Source organism: Heptranchias perlo, unplaced genomic scaffold (assembly GCF_035084215.1).
Source record: "Heptranchias perlo isolate sHepPer1 unplaced genomic scaffold, sHepPer1.hap1 HAP1_SCAFFOLD_270, whole genome shotgun sequence".
Classification (NCBI taxonomy): domain Eukaryota; kingdom Metazoa; phylum Chordata; class Chondrichthyes; order Hexanchiformes; family Hexanchidae; genus Heptranchias; species Heptranchias perlo.
Genome location: NW_027139282.1, coordinates 261047 through 284212, shown reverse-complemented (window position 1 = coordinate 284212; position 23166 = coordinate 261047). Strand labels below are relative to the sequence as shown.

The window sequence follows — 23166 nt, the reverse complement described above, 5'->3', positions numbered from 1 at the left end:
CTGAACGTAAAGCAACTATTCAGGTCCATAGTTCTGATGCTAACGCTGCCTATTTGTGATCATTGAACTAAAGAACTAACCTTAGGAATTACTGCTTTTAGGAATTTGCCCATTTAGCTGGCATCAAAATGAATCTGAATCTAATGATCTAATTGAAGCAGGACCTAGACAAAATGGGTGGAGCTTAATGTTAGTTTCCAATCCAGCAACATTATCAGGGAATGCGTAGAGGAAAGATATTTCACTGCCAGGCTATTAAATTTGGTTCCTATGATCCTGGGACAACTGGTTGCTTTTATGCAAATGGATCTTTTACTGTTCCTGTCTGTATTAGTATTGATGTTGCTGCTCAGACATTGTGACGGTAAATTACACATTTTCTCTATGATCAATATTCATACATTAAAGCAATTCTCAGAAGTTTAGCGGCTAATGTATTTGAATGATAATCTGTGTGGGTGACAATGTATTTGAATGAAATAGGCCAATGCCAGCTAACATCATGATATTTCTTATGTGTAATTAGCATAAATGTTTCTGGTTACAGAGATCTAACTTAATAATAATTAGAATACTGTGTGTTGCAGGTTGCCCATTTATAGATATTACGAACAATGATTATATTCATGCATATGCTCCTTGCAATGAGTATAGCTGTTCATATTGATGAGGTTGGAAAGTGTAACATATAAACTATAAAGTTCAGTGTGTTTAATGTGAGGTGTTTATAAAGTATCTATAAAGTTCAGTGTGTTTAATGTGAGGTGTTTATAAAGTATCTATAAAGTTCAGTGTGTTTAATGTGAGGTGTTTATAAAGTATCTGTAAAGTTCAGTGTGTTTAATGTGAGGTGTTTATAAAGTATCTGTAAAGTTCAGTGTGTTTAATGTGAGGTGTTTATAAAGTATCTGTAAAGTTCAGTGTGTTTAATGTGAGGTGTTTATCAAAGTTAATAAGTAAAGGCAACACCTGCTCTCCAAATTGTGGTAATGGGGTCTTGATTAGTATTCTCAGTAACAATGCTGAGAACGAGGAGCTAATCAAATTCACAGAAATGCATCAAATGATACTGAGAGTGTATTCCCACTGCACCTCTGTGTGCACATCTAGTTAGGGTTTAGTCCAGTTTATAGATGCAACAAATGGATATCCTTTACTTTTGTTCAATGGGTAGAAATAAAAATGTTAATTCATTGTAAAATTTATAAAAAGTGATCAGCATTGGAGATGGGCCTTGAAAGTTATTCAGTTCTATTTTCAACTTAACATAAATTGCCTTTTCGTTTAATATCATTAATTAATGTGAAATTTTCAGCAGCTCTTTGGCAGATAGTACACAATACTTTAGAAAATATACATTCAAGTACAATTTCAATATCTGGATATTTGCCTACAGAACCCCCTAATCCAATTGAAAAAAGATCCTAGCCATGGAGCAGGTGGGTAACTTATCCAGTTATTGATTCTGGTGAGGGCTGGTCCAGATTAATTACACAGCCTGTTGACTGGAGAATGGTGTGAGGATCCATAAAGGAGGAGGAGTGGGTTGTGTTTGTTTAAGTGAAAATGTTCGAGGTTCAGAGAAGGGATTCCAATATTGTGATGTGACTAAAAAGACCATAACTGTCTTCTCCCTTCATAGGCTCACAGAACGTCCTTCAGAAAGGAATAATATTTTTGATGTTAGATGGGGAGTAGGAGACTACCCTGGATTTCAGGGCAGATCAAAGCAGCTTCAGTAAAGGTTTATTCTCAATGCCAGAGAATCCTGGCAGGGATTGAGAAACTGTGGAGTTACTTTGTGCAGGAGGGCAGGTGTCGAGGGAGGGGCGGTGGGGATTGGGGGGGGGTTATAACTCCTGCAAGTGGACATTTGTTTCAAGATTTACATCCAAGGCTGCGATCGGTTTTCTGAGCTCAGCCATTAGAGGAACTGAGGAGCCCAAACCTGCTCTAGGGCCCACCATACATCAAAAAGAAAAACATTTTCAAATGTTGTCTTCAAGCCACATTAAATGCCATGGCAACATCAACTCCTGCTTAATACCGACATTTACTTATGCACAGTCACTTAAGGTCGATGGGGGAGGGAAGACTTTGTAATTCTGTGTCATTTCTTGCCATTTTTGGCACATTAGCGGCGTATAAACGACACAGGGAATGTTTTCAGGAAGGTCACGTAGAAGTCATTACTGCCCAATTTCTGCAATTGAAGCAGTTTTCCTCAGGTCTTTCTCACTTTCAGGTCCTTCTTATGATGCACCTGCCTCATCCCAACTGCTCTCATTAACAAATATTACAACAGTTTCCTGCTTTTACACACATTTTGACTCAGGGTGAGTAAGACTGAGATTTATCTGGTGCAGCTCCCGGAGGTGAGGGCTTCTGTGAGCACAGAGTCTGGAGTGTTTGACGAATGATCACCGCAGCAAGAAAACACACAGTTCTCACTGCTTCTGAGAGGGTTGGAATTCCAGCAGTGCAGAGGGAGCTTTACTCCATCAAACCGATGCTGCACCTGCAGAGAGAGAGAGAACTCATGGAAATTACTGCTGAGAGGAAAGCTCCCTCAACACTGTCCCGTCAAACACTCCCAGGGCAGGTACAGGGTTAGATACAGAGTAAAGCTCCCTCTACACTGTCCCGTCAAACACTCCCAGGGCAGGTACAGGGTTAGATACAGTGTAAAGCTCCCTCTACACTGTCCCGTCAAACACTCCCAGGGCAGGTACAGGGTTAGATACAGAGTAAAGCTCCCTCTACACTGTCCCATCAAACACTCCCAGGGCAGGTACAGGGTTAGATACAGAGTAAAGCTCCCTCTACACTGTCCCATCAAACACTCCCAGGGTCAGGTACAGGGTTAGATACAGAGTAAAGCTCCCTCTACACTGTCCCATCAAACACTCCCAGGGCAGGTACAGGGTTGGATACAGAGTAAAGCTCCCTCTACACTGTCCCATCAAACACTCCCAGGGCAGGTACAGGGTTAGATACAGAGTAAAGCTCCCTCTACACTGTCCCGTCAAACACTCTCAGGGCAGGTACAGGGTTAGATACAGAGTAAAGCTCCCTCCACACTGTCCCGTCAAACACTCTCAGGGTCAGGTACAGGGTTAGATACAGAGTAAAGCTCCCTCCACACTGTCCCGTCAAACACTCTCAGGGCAGGTACAGGGTTAGATACAGAGTAAAGCTCCCTCTACACTGTCCCGTCAAACACTCCCAGGGCAGGTACAGCACGGGTAAGATACAGAGCAAAGCTCCCTCTACACTGTACGGTCAAACACTCTCAGGGTCAGGTACAGGGTTAGACACAGAGTAAAGCTCCCTCCACACTGTCCCGTCAAACACTCCCAGGGTCAGGTACAGGGTTAGATACAGAGTAAAGCTCCCTCTACACTGTCCCATCAAACACTCCCAGGGTCAGGTACAGGGTTAGATACAGAGTAAAGCTCCCTCCACACTGTCCCGTCAAACACTCCCAGGGTAGGTACAGGGTTAGATACAGAGTAAAGCTCCCTCTACACTGTCCCGTCAAACACTCCCAGGGCAGGTACAGGGTTAGATACAGAGTAAAGCTCCCTCTACACTGTCCCATCAAACACTCCCAGGGTCAGGTACAGGGTTAGATACAGAGTAAAGCTCCCTCTACACTGTCCCATCAAACACTCCCAGGGTCAGGTACAGGGTTAGATACAGAGTAAAGCTCCCTCTACACTGTCCCGTCAAACACTCCCAGGGCAGGTACAGGGTTAGATACAGAGTAAAGCTCCCTCTACACTGTCCCATCAAACACTCCCAGGGTCAGGTACAGGGTTAGATACAGAGTAAAGCTCCCTCTACACTGTCCCGTCAAACACTCCCAGGGCAGGTACAGAGTTAGATACAGAGTAAAGCTCCATCTACACTGTCCCGTCAAACACTCCCAGGGCAGGTACAGAGTTAGATACAGAGTAAAGCTCCCTCAACACTGTCCCGTCAAACACTCCCAGGGCAGGTACAGAGTTAGATACAGAGTAAAGCTCCCTCTACACTGTCACAAACACTCCCAGGGCAGGTACAGGGTTCGATACAGTGTAAAGCTCCCTCGACACTGTCCCGTCAAACACTCCCAGGGCAGGTACAGGGTTAGATACAGAGTAAAGCTCCCTCTACACTGTCCCGTCAAACACTCCCGGGGCAGGTACAGAGTTAGATACAGAGTAAAGCTCCCTCTGCACTGTCCCGTCAAACACTCCCGGGGCAGGTACAGAGTTAGATACAGAGTAAAGCTCCCTCTACACTGTCCCATCAAACACTCCCAGGGCAGGTACAGCACAGGTTAGATACAGAGTAAAGTTCCCTCTACACTATCCCATCAAACACTCCCAGGGTTAGATACAGAGTAAAGCTCCCTCTACACTGGCCCATCAAACACTCCCAGGGCAGGTACAGGGTTCGATACAGTGTAAAGCTCCCTCTACACTGTCCCGTCAAACACTCCCAGGGCAGGTACAGGGTTAGATACAGAGTAAAGCTCCCTCTACACTGTCCCGTCAAACACTCCCGGGGCAGGTACAGAGTTAGATACAGAGTAAAGCTCCCTCTACACTGTCCCGTCAAACACTCCCGGGGCAGGTACAGAGTTAGATACAGAGTAAAGCTCCCTCTACACTGTCCCGTCAAACACTCCCAGGGCAGGTACAGCACAGGTTAGATACAGAGTAAAGTTCCCTCTAAACTATCCCATCAAACACTCCCAGGGTTAGATACAGAGTAAAGCTCCCTCTACACTGGCCCATCAAACACTCCCAGGGCAGGTACAGGGTTCGATACAGTGTAAAGCTCCCTCTACACTGTCCCGTCAAACACTCCCAGGGCAGGTACAGGGTTAGATACAGAGTAAAGCTCCCTCTACACTGTCCCGTCAAACACTCCCGGGGCAGGTACAGAGTTAGATACAGAGTAAAGCTCCCTCTACACTGTCCCGTCAAACACTCCCGGGGCAGGTACAGAGTTAGATACAGAGTAAAGCTCCCTCTACACTGTCCCGTCAAACACTCCCGGGGCAGGTACAGAGTTAGATACAGAGTAAAGTTCCCTCTACACTGTCCCATCAAACACTCCCAGGGCAGGTACAGGGTTAGATACAGAGTAAAGTTCCCTCTACACTGTTCCGTCAAACACTCCCAGGGCAGGTACAGGGTTAGATACAGGGTAAAGCTCCCTCAACACTGTCCCGTCAAACACTTCCGGGGCAGGTACAGAGTTAGATACAGAGTAAAGCTCCCTCTACACTGTCCCATCAAACACTCCCAGGGTTAGATACAGAGTAAAGCTCCCTCTACAGTGTCCCATCAAACACTCCCAGGGCAGGTACAGCACAGGTTAGATACAGAGTAAAGCTCCCTCTACACTATCCCATCAAACACTCCCAGGGCAGGTACAGGGTTAGATACAGAGTAAAGCTCCCTCTACACTGTCTCATCAAACACTCCCAGGGCAGGTACAGGGTTAGATACAGAGTAAAGCTCCCTCGACACTGTCCCATCAAACACTCCCAGGGCAGGTACAGGGTTAGATACAGAGTAAAGCTCCCTCTACACTGTCCCGTCAAACACTCCCGGGGCAGGTACAGAGTTAGATACAGAGTAAAGCTCCCTCAACACTGTCCCATCAAACACTCCCAGGGCAGGTACAGGGTTAGATACAGAGTAAAGCTCCCTCTACACTGTCCCATCAAACACTCCCAGGGCAGGTACAGGGTTAGATACAGAGTAAAGCTCCCTCTGCACTGTCCCATCAAACACTCCCAGGGTCAGGTACAAAGTTAGATACAGAGTAAAGCTCCTTCGACACTGTCCCATCAAACACTCCCAGGGCAGGTACAGGGTTAGATACAGAGTAAAGTTCCCTCTACACTGTCCCGTCAAACACTCCCAGGGCAGGTACAGGGTTAGATACAGGGTAAAGCTCCCTCAACACTGTCCCGTCAAACACTCCCGGGGCAGGTACAGAGTCAGATACAGAGTAAAGCTCCCTCTACACTGTCCCATCAAACACTCCCAGGGCAGGTACAGCACAGGTTAGATACAGAGTAAATTTCCCTCTGCACTATCCCATCAAACACTCCCAGGGTTAGATACAGAGTAAAGCTCCCTCTACACTGTCCCATCAAACACTCCCAGGGCAGGTGCAGAGTTGGATACAGAGTAAAGCTCCCTCTACACTGTCCCATCAAACACTCCCAGGGTCAGGTACAGAGTTAGATACAGAGTAAAGCTCCCTCTACACTGTCCCATCAAACACTCCCAGGGCAGGTACAGCACAGGTTAGATACAGAGTAAATTTCCCTCTACACTATCCCATCAAACACTCCCAGGGTTAGATACAGAGTAAAGCTCCCTCTACACTGGCCCATCAAACACTCCCAGGGCAGGTACAGAGTTAGATACAGAGTAAAGCTCCCTCTACACTGTCCCATCAAACACTCCCAGGGCAGGTACAGAGTTAGATACAGAGTAAAGCTCCCTCTACACTGTCCCATCAAACACTCCCAGGGCAGGTACAGGGTTAGATACAGAGTAAAGCTCCCTCTACACTGTCCCATCAATCACTCCCAGGGTTAGATACAGAGTAAAGCTCCCTCTACACTGTCCCGTCAAACACTCCCAGGGCAGGTACAGAGTTAGATACAGAGTAAAGCTCCCTCTACAGTGTCCCATCAAACACTCCCAGGGCAGGTACAGAGTTAGAGACAAAGTAAAGCTCCCTCTACAGTGTCCCATCAAACACTCCCAGGGCAGGTACAGGGTTAGATACAGAGTAAAGCTCCCTCTACACTGTCTCATCAAACACTCCCAGGGCAGGTACAAGGTTAGATACAGAGTAAAGCTCCCTCTACACTGTCCCATCAAACATTCCCAGGGCAGGTACAGCACGGGTTAGATACAGAGTAAAGCTCCCTCGACACTGTCCCATCAAACACTCCCAGGGCAGGTACAGCACGGGTTAGATACAGAGTAAAGCTCCCTCTGCACTGTCCCGTCAAACACTCCCAGGGCAGGTATAGTGTTAGATACAGAGTAAAGCTCCCTCTACACTGTCCCATCAAACACTCCCAGGGCAGGTACAGCACGGGTTAGATACAGAGTAAAGCTCCCTCGACACTGTCCCGTCAAACACTCCCAGGGCAGGTACAGCACGGGTTAGATACAGAGTAAAGCTCCCCCTACACTGTCCCATCAAACACTCCCAGGGCAGGTACAGAGTTAGATACAGAGTAAAGCTCCCCCTACACTGTCCCATCAAACACTCCCATGGCAGGTACAGGGTTAGATACAGAGTAAAGCTCCCTCGACACTGTCCCATCAAACACTCCCAGGGCAGGTACAGGGTTAGATACAGAGTAAAGCTCCCTCTTCACTGTCCCATCAAACACTCCCAGGGCAGGTACAGGGTTAGATACAGAGTAAAGCTCCCTCTACACTGTCCCATCAAACACTCCCAGGGCAGGTACAGGGTTAGATACAGAGTAAAGCTCCCTCTACACTGTCCCATCAAACACTCCCAGGGCAGGTACAGCACGGGTTAGATACAGAGTAAAGCTCCCTCTACACTGTCCCGTCAAACACTCCCAGGGCAGGTACAGCACGGGTTAGATACAGAGTAAAGCTCCCTCTACACTGTCCCATCAAACACTCCCAGGGCAGGTACAGGGTTAGATACAGAGTAAAGCTCCGTCCACACTGTCCCATCAAACACTCCCAGGGCAGGTACAGGGTTAGATACAGAGTAAAGCTCCCTCTTCACTGTCCCATCAAACAATCCCAGGGTCAGGTACAGGGTTAGATACAGAGTAAAGCTCCCTCTACACTGTCCCGTCAAACACTCCCAGGGCAGGTACAGGGTTAGATACAGAGTAAAGCTCCCTCTACACTGTCCCATCAAACACTCCCAGGGCAGGTACAGGGTTAGATACAGAGTAAAGCTCCCTCTACACTGTCCCATCAAACACTCCCAGGGCAGGTACAGCACGGGTTAGATACAGAGTGAAGCTCCGTCGGCACAATGGACAAAATTAAACTACTGCATCATTAATCTATAAAAGAACATAATTATTGAATGTTTGGCCCCTAATGTACGGTGTTAAACTCCCTGATGTACAGAACTGCACATGGTGGGACCATTCAGAGTGAGTATCGTGTCCTTTGGCCGATGATGTGACCCTCTGCCTCATTCTGTTCCAGATGGAAGTGGAGGAGGAGGAAGAAGAGTCTGCAAGTCTTTCCCAAAATCTGAAAACCAAAGTCATGTTGTCCCCAATAATGAGACAGTGACATGTGAAAGTGGTGACTATTGTTTTGGTATCTGGAAACAAACCAGTGATGGAGCCTTTCATCGTGACAAACAAGGTGATATTTTACTGGTCTTTGCCATGTTCATCAGTTACCAGATTACAGTACTGACGTGCCTTGTCTACGAACCACATCACTGGAGCTATCAGTGAAATGTGTATGGCTGTGCTCGCTGGAGGTTGGGGATTTTATACATTTCATCTCCCCAGATCTAGAGAAAGGGACAGAGAGAGAGAGAACAGAGATAGAGAGCAAATAGAATGACAGACAAAAAGAGACAGACAGACAGAGAGAGAGAGAGAGATCAGAGATAGAGAGCAAAATAGAATGACAGACAAAAAGAGACAGACAGACAGAGAGAGAGAGAGAGAACAGAGATAGAGAGCAAAATAGAATGACAGACAAAAAGAGACAGACAGACAGAGAGAGAGAGAGAGAGAGAACAGAGATAGAGAGCAAAATAGAATGACAGACAAAAAGAGACAGACAGACAGAGAGAGAGAGAGAGAGAGAACAGAGATAGAGAGCAAAATAGAATGACAGACAAAAAGAGACAGACAGACAGAGAGAGAAAGAACAGAGATAGAGAGCAAAATAGAATGACAGACAAAAAGAGACAGACAGAGAGAGAAAGAACAGAGATAGAGAGCAAAATAGAATGACAGACAGAAAGAGAGAGAGAGAGAACAGAGATAGAGAGCAAAATAGAATGACAGAGAGAGAGAGAGATAGAGAAAAATCAGAGATAGAGAGCAAAATAGAATGACAGACAGAAAGAGACAGAGAGAGAGAGAACAGATAGAGAGCAAAATAGAATGACAGACAGAAAGAGACAGAGAGACAGACAGAGATAGAGAGCAAAATAGAATGACAGACAGAAAGAGACAGAGAGACAGACAGAGATAGAGAGCAAAATAGAATGACAGACAGAAAGAGACAGAGAGAACAGAGATAGAGAGCAAAATAGAATGACAGACAAAGAGAGAGAGAACAGAGATAGAGAGCAAAATAGAATGACAGACAGACAGAGAGAGAACAGAGATAGAGAGCAAAATAGAATGACAGACAGACAGAGAGAGAACAGAGATAGAGAGCAAAATAGAATGACAGACAGACAGAGAGAGAACAGAGATAGAGAGCAAAATAGAATGACAGACAGACAGAGAGAGAACAGAGATAGAGAGCAAAATAGAATGACAGACAGACAGAGAGAGAACAGAGATAGAGAGCAACATAGAATGACAGACAGACAGACAGAGAGAGAACAGAGATAGAGAGCAACATCGAATGACAGACAGACAGAGAGAGAACAGAGATAGAGAGCAAAATAGAATGACAGACAGACAGAGAGAGAACAGAGATAGAGAGCAAAATAGAATGACAGACAGACAGAGAGAGAACAGAGATAGAGAGCAACATAGAATGACAGACAGACAGAGAGAGAACAGAGATAGAGAGCAACATAGAATGACAGACAGAAAGAGAGAGAACAGAGATAGAGAGCAAAATAGAATGACAGACAGACAGAGACAGAGAGAACAGAGACAGAGAGCAAAATAGAATGACAGACATAAAGAGAGAGAACAGAGATAGAGAGCATAATAGAATGACAGACAGACAGAGACAGAGAGAACAGAGATAGAGAGCAAAATAGAATGACAGACAGAAAGAGAGAGAACAGAGATAGAGAGCAAAATAGAATGACAGACAGACAGACAGAGAACAGAGATAGAGAGCAAAATAGAATGACAGACAGAGAGAGAACAAAGATAGAGAGCAAAATAGAATGACAGACAGAAAGAGAGAGAACAGAGATAGAGAGCAAAATAGAATGACAGACAGACAGAGACAGAGAGAACAGAGATGGAGAGCAAAATAGAATGACAGACAGAAAGAGAGAGAACAGAGATAGAGAGCAAAATAGAATGACAGACAGACAGAGACAGAGAGAACAGAGATAGAGAGCAAAATAGAATGACAGACAGAAAGAGAGAGAACAGAGATAGAGAGCAAAATAGAATGACAGACAGAAAGAGACAGAGAGAACAGAGATAGAGAGCAAAATAGATTGACAGACAGAAAGAGAGAGAACAGAGATAGAGAGCAAAATAGAATGACAGACAGGGGGAGAGAGAACAGAGATAGAGAGCAAAATAGAATGACAGACAGAAAGAGACAGAGAGAACAGAGATAGAGAGCAAAATAGAATGACAGACAGACAGAGACAGAGAGAACAGAGATAGAGAGCAAAATAGAATGACAGACAGAAAGAGAGAGAACAGAGATAGAGAGCAAAATAGAATGACAGACAGACAGACAGAGAACAGAGATAGAGAGCAAAATAGAATGACAGACAGACAGAGAGAGAACAGAGATAGAGAGCAAAATAGAATGACAGACAGAAAGAGAGAGAACAGAAATAGAGAGCAAAATAGAATGACAGACAGACAGAGACAGAGAGAACAGAGATAGAGAGCAAAATAGAATGACAGACAGAAAGAGAGAGAACAGAGATAGAGAGCAAAATAGAATGACAGACAGACAGAGAGAGAACAGCGATAGAGAGCAAAATAGAATGACAGACAGACAGAGACAGAGAGAACAGAGATAGAGAGCAAAATAGAATGAAAGACAGAAAGAGAGAGAACAGAGATAGAGAGCAAAATAGAATGACAGACAGAAAGAGAGAGAACAGAGATAGAGAGCAAAATAGAATGACAGACAGAAAGAGAGAGAACAGAGATAGAGAGCAAAATAGAATGACAGACAGACAGAGAGAGAACAGAGATAGAGAGCAAAATAGAATAACAGACAGAAAGAGAGAGAACAGAGATAGAGAGCAAAATAGAATGACAGACAGACAGAGAGAGAACAGAGATAGAGAGCAAAATAGAATGACAGACAGACAGAGACAGAGAGAACAGAGATAGAGAGCAAAATAGAATGACAGACAGAAAGAGAGAGAACAGAGATAGAGAGCAAAATAGAATGACAGACAGACAGAGAACAGATATAGAGAGCAAAATAGAATGACAGACAGACAGAGAGAGAACAGAGATAGAGAGCAAAATAGAATGACAGACAGAAAGAGACAGAGAGAAAAGAGATAGAGAGCAAAATAGAATGACAGACAGAAAGAGAGAGAACAGAGATAGAGAGCATAATAGAATGACAGACAGACAGAGACAGAGAGAACAGAGATAGAGAGCAAAATAGAATGACAGACAGACAGAGAGAGAACAGAGATAGAGAGCAAAATAGAATGACAGACAGACAGAGACAGAGAGAACAGAGATAGAGAGCAAAATAGAATGACAGACAGAAAGAGAGAGAACAGAGATAGAGAGCATAATAGAATGACAGACAGACAGAGACAGAGAGAACAGAGATAGAGAGCAAAATAGAATGACAGACAAAGAGAGAGAGAACAGAGATAGAGAGCAAAATAGAATGACAGACAGACAGAGAGAGAACAGAGATAGAGAGCAAAATAGAATGACAGACAGACAGAGAGAGAACAGAGATAGAGAGCAAAATAGAATGACAGACAGAAAGAGAGAGAACAGAGATAGAGAGCATAATAGAATGACAGACAGACAGAGACAGAGAGAACAGAGATAGAGAGCAAAATAGAATGACAGACAAAGAGAGAGAGAACAGAGATAGAGAGCAAAATGGAATGACAGACAGACAGAGAGAGAACAGAGATAGAGAGCAAAATAGAATGACAGACAGACAGAGAGAGAACAGAGATAGAGAGCAAAATAGAATGACAGACAGACAGAGAGAGAACAAAGATAGAGAGCAAAATAGAATGTCAGACAGAAAGAGAGAGAACAGAGATAGAGAGCAAAATAGAATGACAGACAGACAGAGACAGAGAGAACAGAGATAGAGAGCAAAATAGAATGACAGACAGAAAGAGAGAGAACAGAGATAGAGAGCAAAATAGAATGACAGACAGACAGAGACAGAGAGAACAGAGATCGAGAGCAAAATAGAATGACAGACAGAAAGAGAGAGAACAGAGGTAGAGAGCAAAATAGAATGACAGACAGACAGAGACAGAGAGAACAGAGATAGAGAGCAAAATAGAATGACAGACAGAAAGAGAGAGAACAGAGATAGAGAGCAAAATAGAATGACAGACAGACAGACAGAGAACAGAGATAGAGAGCAAAATAGAATGACAGACAGACAGAGAGAGAACAGAGATAGAGAGCAAAATAGAATGACAGACAGAAAGAGAGAGAACAGAAATAGAGAGCAAAATAGAATGACAGACAGACAGAGACAGAGAGAACAGAGATAGAGAGCAAAATAGAATGACAGACAGAAAGAGAGAGAACAGAGATAGAGAGCAGAATAGAATGACAGACAGACAGAGAGAGAACAGCGATAGAGAGCAAAATAGAATGACAGACAGACAGAGACAGAGAGAACAGAGATAGAGAGCAAAATAGAATGACAGACAGAAAGAGAGAGAACAGAGATAGAGAGCAAAATAGAATGACAGACAGACAGAGAGAGAACAGAGATAGAGAGCAAAATAGAATGACAGACAGAAAGAGAGAGAACAGAGATAGAGAGCAAAATAGAATGACAGACAGACAGAGAGAGAACAGAGATAGAGAGCAAAATAGAAAAACAGACAGAAAGAGAGAGAACTGAGATAGAGAGCAAAATAGAATGACAGACAGACAGAGAGAGAACAGAGATAGAGAGCAAAATAGAATGACAGACAGACAGAGACAGAGAGAACAGAGATAGAGAGCAAAATAGAATGACAGACAGAAAGAGAGAGAACAGAGATAGAGAGCAAAATAGAATGACAGACAGACACAGAGAGAACAGAGATAGAGAGCAAATTAGAATGACAGACAGACAGACAGAGAACAGATATAGAGAGCAAAATGGAATGACAGACAGACAGAGAGAGAACAGAGATAGAGAGCAAAATAGAATGACAGACAGAAAGAGACAGAGAGAAAAGAGATAGAGAGCAAAATAGAATGACAGACAGAAAGAGAGAGAACGGAGATAGAGAGCAAAATAGAATGACAGACAGACAGAGAGAGAACAGAGATAGAGAGCAAAATAGAATGACAGACAAAAAGAGACAGAGAGAACAGAGATAGAGAGCAAAATAGAATGACAGACAGAAAGAGAGAGAACAGAGATAGAGAGCATAATAGAATGACAGACAGACAGAGACAGAGAGAACAGAGATAGAGAGCAAAATAGAATGACAGACAGAAAGAGAGAGAACAGAGATAGAGAGCAAAATAGAATGACAGACAGACAGAGAGAGAACAGAGATAGAGAGCAAAATAGAATGACAGACAGACAGAGACAGAGAGAACAGAGATAGAGAGCAAAATAGAATGACAGACAGAAAGAGAGAGAACAGAGATAGAGAGCATAATAGAATGACAGACAGACAGAGACAGAGAGAACAGAGATAGAGAGCAAAATAGAATGACAGACAGAAAGAGAGAGAACAGAGATAGAGAGCAAAATAGAATGACAGACAGACAGACAGAGAACAGAGATAGAGAGCAAAATAGAATGACAGACAGACAGAGAGAGAACAAAGACAGAGAGCAAAATAGAATGACAGACAGAAAGAGAGAGAACAGAGATAGAGAGCAAAATAGAATGACAGACAGACAGAGACAGAGAGAACAGAGATAGAGAGCAAAATAGAATGACAGACAGAAAGAGAGAGAACAGAGATAGAGAGCAAAATAGAATGACAGACAGACAGAGACAGAGAGAACAGAGACAGAGAGCAAAATAGAATGACAGACAGAAAGAGCGAGAACAGAGATAGAGAGCAAAATAGAATGACAGACAGACAGAGAGAGAACAGAGATAGAGAGCTCAATAGAATGACAGACAGACAGAGAGAGAACAGAGATAGAGAGCAAAATAGAATGACAGACAGACAGACAGAGAACAGAGATAGAGAGCAAAATAGAATGACAGACAGACAGAGAGAGAACAGAGATAGAGAGCAAAATAGAATAACAGACAGACAGAGAGAGAACAGAGATAGAGAGCAAAATAGAATGACAGACAGACAGAGAGAGAACAGAGATAGAGAGCAAAATAGAATGACAGACAGAAAGAGAGAGAACAGAGATAGAGAGCAAAATAGAATGACAGACAGACAGAGAGAGAACAGATATAGAGAGCAAAATAGGATGACAGACAGACAGAGAGAGAACAGAGATAGAGTGCAAAATAGAATGACAGACAGAAAGATAGAGAACAGAGATAGAGAGCAAAGTAGAATGACAGACAGACAGAGACAGAGAGAACAGAGATAGAGAGCAAAATAGAATGACAGACAGATAGACAGAGAACAGATATAGAGAGCAAAATAGAATGACAGACAGAAAGCGACAGAGAGAACAGAGATAGAGAGCAAAATAGAATGACAGACAGAAAGAGAGAGAACAGAGATAGAGAGCAAAATAGAATGACAGACAGACAGAGAGAGAACAGAGATAGAGAGCAAAATAGAATGACAGACAGACAGAGACAGAGAGAACAGAGATAGAGAGCAAAATAGAATGACAGACAGAAAGAGAGAGAACAGAGATAGAGAGCAAAATAGAATGACAGACAGACAGAGAGAGAACAGAGATAGAGAGCTAAATAGAATGACAGACAGACAGAGAGAGAACAGAGATAGAGAGCAAAATAGAATGACAGACAGACTGACAGAGAACAGAGATAGAGAGCAAAATAGAATGACAGACAGACAGAGAGAGAACAGAGATAGAGAGCAAAATAGAATGACAGACAGAAAGAGACAGAGAGAACAGAGATAGAGAGCAAAATAGAATGACAGACAGACAGAGAGAGAACAGAGATAGAGAGCAAAATAGAATGACAGACAGAAAGAGACAGAGAGAACAGAGATAGAGAGCAAAATAGAATGACAGACAGAAAGAGAGAGAACAGAGATAGAGAGCAAAATAGAATGACAGACAGACAGACAGAGAACAGAGATAGAGAGCAAAATAGAATGACAGACAGAAAGAGACAGAGAGAACAGAGATAGAGAGCAAAATAGAATGACAGACAGAAAGGGAGAGAACAGAGATAGAGAGCAAAATAGAATGACAGACAGACAGAGAGAGAACAGAGATAGAGAGCATAATAGAATGACAGACAGACAGAGACAGAGAGAACAGAGATAGAGAGCAAAATAGAATGACAGACAGAAAGAGAGAGAACAGAGATAGAGAGCAAAATAGAATGACAGACAGACAGAGAGAGAACAGAGATAGAGAGCAAAATAGAATGACAGACAGACAGAGACAGAGAGAACAGAGATAGAGAGCAAAATAGAATGACAGACAGACAGAGAGAGAACAGAGATAGAGAGCAAAATAGAATGACAGACAGACAGAGAGAGAACAGAGATAGAGAGCAAAATAGAATGACAGACAGACAGAGAGAGAACAGAGATAGAGAGCAAAATAGAATGACAGACAGACAGAGAGAGAACAGAGATAGAGAGCAAAATAGAATGACAGACAGACAGAGAGAACAGAGATAGAGAGCAAAATAGAATGACAGACAGACAGAGAGAGAACAGAGATAGAGAGCAAAATAGAATGACAGACAGGGAGAGAGAGAACAGAGATAGAGAGCAAATTAGAATGACAGACAGACAGACAGAGAACAGAGATAGAGAGCAAAATAGAATGACAGACAGACAGAGAGAGAACAGAGATAGAGAGCAAAATAGAATGACAGACAGACAGAGAGAGAACAGAGATAGAGAGCAAAATAGAATGACAGACAGACAGAGACATAGAGAACAGAGATAGAGAGCAAATTAGAATGACAGACAGAAAGAGACAGAGAGAACAGAGATAGAGAGCAAAATAGAATGACAGACAGACAGAGAGAGCAGAGATAGAGAGCAAAATAGAATGACAGACAGACAGAGAGAGAACAGAGATAGAGAGCAAAATAGAATGACAGACAGACAGAGAGAGAACAGAGATAGAGAGCAAAATAGAATGACAGACAGGGAGAGAGAGAACAGAGATAGAGAGCAAAATAGAATGACAGACAGAAAGAGACAGAGAGAACAGAGATAGAGAGCAAAATAGAATGACAGACAGAAAGAGAGAGCAGAGATAGAGAGTAAAATAGAATGACAGACAGACAGACAGAGAGAGAACAGAGATAGAGAGCCAAATAGAATGACAGACAGATAGAGACAGAGAGAACAGAGATAGAGAGCAAAATAGAATGACAGACGGACAGAGAGAGAACAGAGATAGAGAGCAAAATAGAATGACAGACAGACAGAGAGAGAACAGAAATAGAGAGCAAAATAGAATGACAGACAGACAGAGAGAGAACAGAGATAGAGAGCAAAATAGAATGACAGACAGACAGACAGAGAACAGAGATAGAGAGCAAAACAGCATGACAGACAGACAGAGAGAGAACAGAGATAGAGAGCAAAATAGAATGACAGACAAAAAGAGACAGAGAGAACAGAGATAGAGAGCAAAATAGAATGACAGACAGAAAGAGAGAGAACAGAGATAGAGAGCAAAATAGAATGACAGTCAGACAGAGAACAGAGATAGAGAGCAAAATATAATGACAGACAGACAGAGAGAGAACAGAGATAGAGAGCAAAATAGAATGACAGACAAACAGAGAGAGAACAGAGATAGAGAGCAAAATAGAATGACAGACAGAAAGAGACAGAGAGAACAGAGATAGAGAGCAAAACAGAATGACAAACAGACAGAGAGAGAACAGAGATAGAGAGCAAAATATAATGACAGACAGAGAGAGAGCAGAGATAGAGAGCAAAATAGAATGACAGACAGACAGAGAACAGAGATAGAGAGCAAAATAGAATGACAGACAGACAGAGAGAGAACAGAGATAGAGAGCAAAATAGAATGACAGACAGACAGAGAGAGAACAGAGATAGAGAGCAAAATAGAATGACAGACAGGGAGAGAGAGAACAGAGATAGAGAGCAAATTAGAATGACAGACAGACAGACAGAGAACAGAGATAGAGAGCAAAATAGAATGACAGACAGACAGACAGAGAACAGAGATAGAGAGCAAATTAGAATTACAGACAGAAAGAGACAGAGAGAACAGAGATAGAGAGCAAAATAGAATGACAGACAGAAAGAGAGAGAACAGAGATAGAGAGCAAAATAGAATGACAGACAGACAGACAGAGAACAGAGATAGAGAGCAAAATAGAATGACAGACAAAAAGAGACAGAGAGAACAGAGATAGAGAGCAAAATAGAATGACAGACAGAAAGAGAGAGAACAGAGATAGAGAGCAAAATAGAATGACAGACAGACAGAGAGAGAACAGAGATAGAGAGCAAAATAGAATGACAGACAGGGAGAGAGAGAACAGAGATAGAGAGCAAATTAGAATGACAGACAGAAAGAGACAGAGAGAACAGAGATAGAGAGCAAAATAGAATGACAGACAGACAGAGAGAGAACAGAGATAGAGAGCAAAATAGAATGACAGACAGACAGAGAGAGAACAGAGATAGAGAGCTAAATAGAATGACAGACAGACAGAGAGAGAACAGAGATAGAGAGCAAAATAGAATGACAGACAGGGAGAGAGAGAACAGTGATAGAGAGCAAATTAGAATGACAGACAGAAAGAGACAGAGAGAACAGAGATAGAGAGCAAAATAGAATGACAGACAGAAAGAGAGAGCAGAGATAGAGAGCAAAATAGAATGACAGACAGACAGACAGAGAACAGAGATAGAGAGCAAAATAGAATGACAGACACACAGAGAGAGAACAGAGATAGAGAGCAAAATAGAATGACAGACAGGCAGAGAGAGAACAGAGATCGAGAGCAAAATAGAATGACAGACAGACAGAGAGAGAACAGAGATAGAGAGCAAAATAGAATGACAGACAGACAGAGAGAGAACAGAGATAGAGAGCAAAATAGAATGACAGACAGACAGAGAGAGAACAGAGATAGAGAGCAAATTAGAATGACAGACAGACAGAGAGAGAGAGAACAGAGATAGAGAGCAAATTAGAATGACAGACAGAAAGAGAGAGAACAGAGATAGAGAGCAAATTAGAATGACAGACAGAAAGAGAGAGAACAGAGATAGAGAGCAAATTAGAATGACAGACAGAAAGAGACAGAGAGAACAGAGATAGAGAGCAAAATAGAATGACAGACAGAAGGAGAGAGCAGAGATAGAGAGCAAAATAGAATGACAGACAGGGAGAGAGCGAACAGAGATAGAGAGCAAAATAGAATGACAGACAGAAAGAGACAGAGAGAACAGAGATAGAGAGCAAAATGGAATGACAGACAGAAAGAGAGAGAACAGAGATAGAGAGCAAATTAGAATGACAGACAGAAAGAGAGAGAACAGAGATAGAGAGCAAATTAGAATGACAGACAGAAAGAGACAGAGAGAACAGAGATAGAGAGCAAAATAGAATGACAGACAGAAGGAGAGAGCAGAGATAGAGAGCAAAATAGAATGACAGACAGGGAGAGAGCGAACAGAGATAGAGAGCAAAATAGAATGACAGACAGAAAGAGACAGAGAGAACAGAGATAGAGAGCAAAATAGAATGACAGACAGAAAGAGACAGAGAGAACAGAGATAGAGAGCAAAATAGAATGACAGACAGAAAGAGACAGAGAGAACAGAGATAGAGAGCAAAATAGAATGACAGACAGAAAGAGAGAGCAGAGATAGAGAGCAAAATAGAATGACAGACAGACAGAGAGAGAACAAGACCGGCCCCGCACCAGCCCCGCCCCCCCCGCACCAGCCCCGCCCCCGCCCCCCCCCCCCGCACCAGCCCCGACCCCCCGCACCAGCCCTGCCCCCCCGCACCAGCCCCGCCCCCCGCACCGGCCCCGCCCCCGCCCCCCCATGCACCGCCCCCCCGCACCTGCCCCGCCCCCCCGCACCGGCCCCGCCCCCGCCCCCCCATGCACCGCCCCCCCCGCACCAGCCCCGCCCCCGCCCCCCATGCACCGCCCCCCCCGCACCAGCCCCGCCCCCCCCGCACCAGCCCCGCCCCCCCCACGCCCTGCACCGTCCCGCCGTGGCCCTGCCCCCCATTCATGTGCCCTTGGTAATTTTGCTCTTTGTGTCCAGAGAGCTCACCCCAATTGAGGAGCTTTTCCTCTTTTTTTGCCTCATCCTTTTTTTAAATTCGTTCACGGGATGTGGGCGTCGCTGGTGAGGCCGGCATTTATTGCCCATCCCTAATTGCCCTCGAGTTGCCTCTGGAACAACACAGACTCAGTCCTGCTGCTTCTTCACTTTTACTGAGTCTTGACATCTCTCACCTTCCAACCAGGATGTTGGCCCTCCAGGAACGTGCTGTCCTGTGTCTCAACGTGTGTCGAAACATCTAGCGAAAGCCATCCATTCTACTCCTGCTGCTGTAACACCGACATGTGCAACGCCAATCCTCCTGAGGTGCCCAACATAATCCAGGTCCCAACACATGGTGAGTCTTCCACCGCTTTTTGGTGAACTTCCATCCAGATTCCTCATGTCTTAGCCTCTCACGTCCTGCACCACCTGGACCCCGGCCAGTGTCCAATAAACACCCGATACTTGCCCCAGGTGCCATAAGCACTTAGAACCATAACAGACCCCAACATTTTCCAGAATTTCCTCGCACGTAAATGGAGATTACAACTCAGATTTCCGGTGAAGTTACGGTGACAGAGTGGGAGTGGCTCCAAGGAAATTCCTGCCATAAGGGAAAGGTTTCGCTTTTGATGCTGGCCTCCCATATTCCCAGTGCTTAATCTTCCATCATAACGACACACTACATACACGTATGGACAGTATATAACTATAGACTGCGTATACACATGGACAGTATATAACTATACACTGCGTATACATATGGACAGTATATAACTATAGACTGCGTATACATATGGACAGTATATAACTATAGATTGCGTATACACATGGACAGTATATAACTATAGACTGCGTATACATATGGACAGTATATAACTATAGACTGCTTATACACATGGACAGTATATAACTATAGACTGCGTATACACAGGGACAGTATATAACTATAGATTGCGTATACACATGGACAGTATATAACTATAGACTGCGTATACATATGGACAGTATATAACTATAGACTGCATATACATATGGACAGTATATAACTATAGATTGCGTATACACATGGACAGTATATAACTATATACTGCGTATACATATGGACAGTATATAACTATAGACTGCATATACACATGGACAGTATATAACTATAGACTGCGTATACATATGGACAGTATATAAATATAGACTGCGTATACACATGGACAGTATATAACTATAGACTGCGTATACATATGGATATTATATAACTATAGACTGCGTATACATATGGACAGTATACAACTATAGACTGCATATACACAAGGACAGTATATAACTATAGACTGCGTATACATATGGACAGTATATAAATATAGACTGCGTATACACATGGATAGTATATAACTATAGACTGCGTATACATATGGACAGTATATAACTATAGACTGCGTATACATATGGACAGTATATAACTATAGACTGCATATACACATGGACAGTATATAACTACAGACTGCATATACATATGGACAGTATTTCAATATAGACTGCGTATACACATGGACAGTATATAACTATAGACTGCGTATACATATGGACAGTATATAACTATACACTGCTTATACATATGGACAGTATATAACTATACACTGCGTAAACATATGGACAGTATATAAATATAGACTGCGTATACACATGGACAGTATATAACTATAGACTGCGTATACACATGGACAGTATATAACTATAGACTGCGTATACATATGGACAGTATATAACTATAGATTGCGTATACACATGGACAGTATATAACTATAGACTGCGTATACATATGGACAGTATATAACTATAGACTGCTTATACACATGGACAGTATATAACTATAGACTGCGTATACACAGGGACAGTATATAACGATAGACTGCATATACGCAGGGACAGTATATAACTATAGACTGCGTATACACATGGACAGTATATAACTATAGACTGCATATACATATGGACAGTATATAACTATAGACTGCAGAAACATATGGACAGTATATAACTATAGACTGCGTATACACATGGACAGTATATAACTATAGACTGCATATACATATGGACAGTATATAACTATAGACTGCAGAAACATATGGACAGTATATAACTATAGACTGCGTATACACATGGACAGTATATAACTATAGACTGCATATACATATGGACAGTATATAACTATAGACTGCGTATACATATGGACAGTATATAACTATAGACTGCAGAAACATATGGACAGTATATGACTATAGACTGCGTATACATATGGAAAGTATATAACTATAGACTGCGTATACACATGGACAGTATATAACTATAGACTGCAGAAACATATGGACAGTATATAACTATAGACTGCGAATACATATGGACAGTATATAACCAGAGACTGCGTATACACATGGACAGTATATAACTATAGCCTGCGTAAACACAGGGACAGTATATAACTATGGACTGCGTATGCACATGGACAGTATATAACTATAGACTGCGTATACACATGGACAGTATATAACTATAGACTGCGTAAACACAGGGACAGTATATAACTATAGACTTCGTATGCACATGGACAGTATATAACTATAGACTGCGTATACACATGGACAGTATATAACTATGGACTGCGTATACACATGGACAGTATATAACTATAGACTGCATATACACATGGATAGTATATAACTATAGACTGCGTATACATAAGCACAGTATATAACTATAGACTGCCTATACACATGGATAGTATATAACTATAGACTGCATATACACATGGACAGTATATAACTATAGACTGCGTAAACACAGGGACAGTATATAACTATGGACTGCGTATACACATGGACAGTATATAACGATGGACTGCGTATACACATGGACAGTATATAACTATGGACTGCGTATACACATGGACAGTATATAACCATAGACTGCATATACACATGGACAGTATATAACTATAGACTGCGTATACATATGGACAGTATATAACTATAGACTTCGTATGCACATGGACAGTATATAACTATAGACTGCGTATACACATGGACAGTATATAACTATGGACTGCGTATACACATGGACAGTATATAACTATGGACTGCGTATACACATGGACAGTATATAACGATAGACTGCATAGACACATGGACAGTACATAACTATAGACTGCATATACACATGGACAGTATATAACTATAGACTGCGTATACATAAGCACAGTATATAACTATAGACTGCCTAGACACAGGGACAGTATATAACTATAGACTACGTATACATAAACACAGTATATAATTAGAGTCGTCAAACAACTTCAGAAAATGATAGAACAAAGGACTCCACATAAATATGGATGGTCCATAACTATGTACTGAATATAACAATTGACGGGATATAATGAAGGTCTGCATATAACTCTGGTCAGTACCTAACTGGATGGTATATAACTGTGGACAGTAAAGATCCAATAGCAAAATCAGCATCTATCAGATCTGGTACCTTGAGAGCGTGTGTCAGACGGGGTACATTGAGAGCGTGTGTCAGACGGGGTACATTGAGAGCGTGTGTCAGACGGGGCACATTGGGAGCGTGTGTCAGACGGGGTACATTGAG

At 42.7% G+C, this 23166-nt stretch overlaps 1 protein-coding gene across 1 annotated transcript in view; it reads left to right on the top strand.

Annotated features, from left to right (window-relative positions):
* The first annotated feature begins 246 nt into the window (after positions 1 to 246).
* LOC137310695 (bone morphogenetic protein receptor type-2-like) overlaps positions 247 to 23166 on the top strand; it is a 122863-nt gene continuing 99943 nt past the window's right edge. The window contains exons 1-3 of the mRNA XM_067978371.1: positions 247 to 364; positions 8232 to 8396; positions 19724 to 19876. Coding sequence (XP_067834472.1) covers positions 271 to 364; positions 8232 to 8396; positions 19724 to 19876 — 412 coding nt within the window. The 5' untranslated portion in view covers positions 247 to 270. The remainder of the gene's footprint in view (positions 365 to 8231; positions 8397 to 19723; positions 19877 to 23166) is intronic.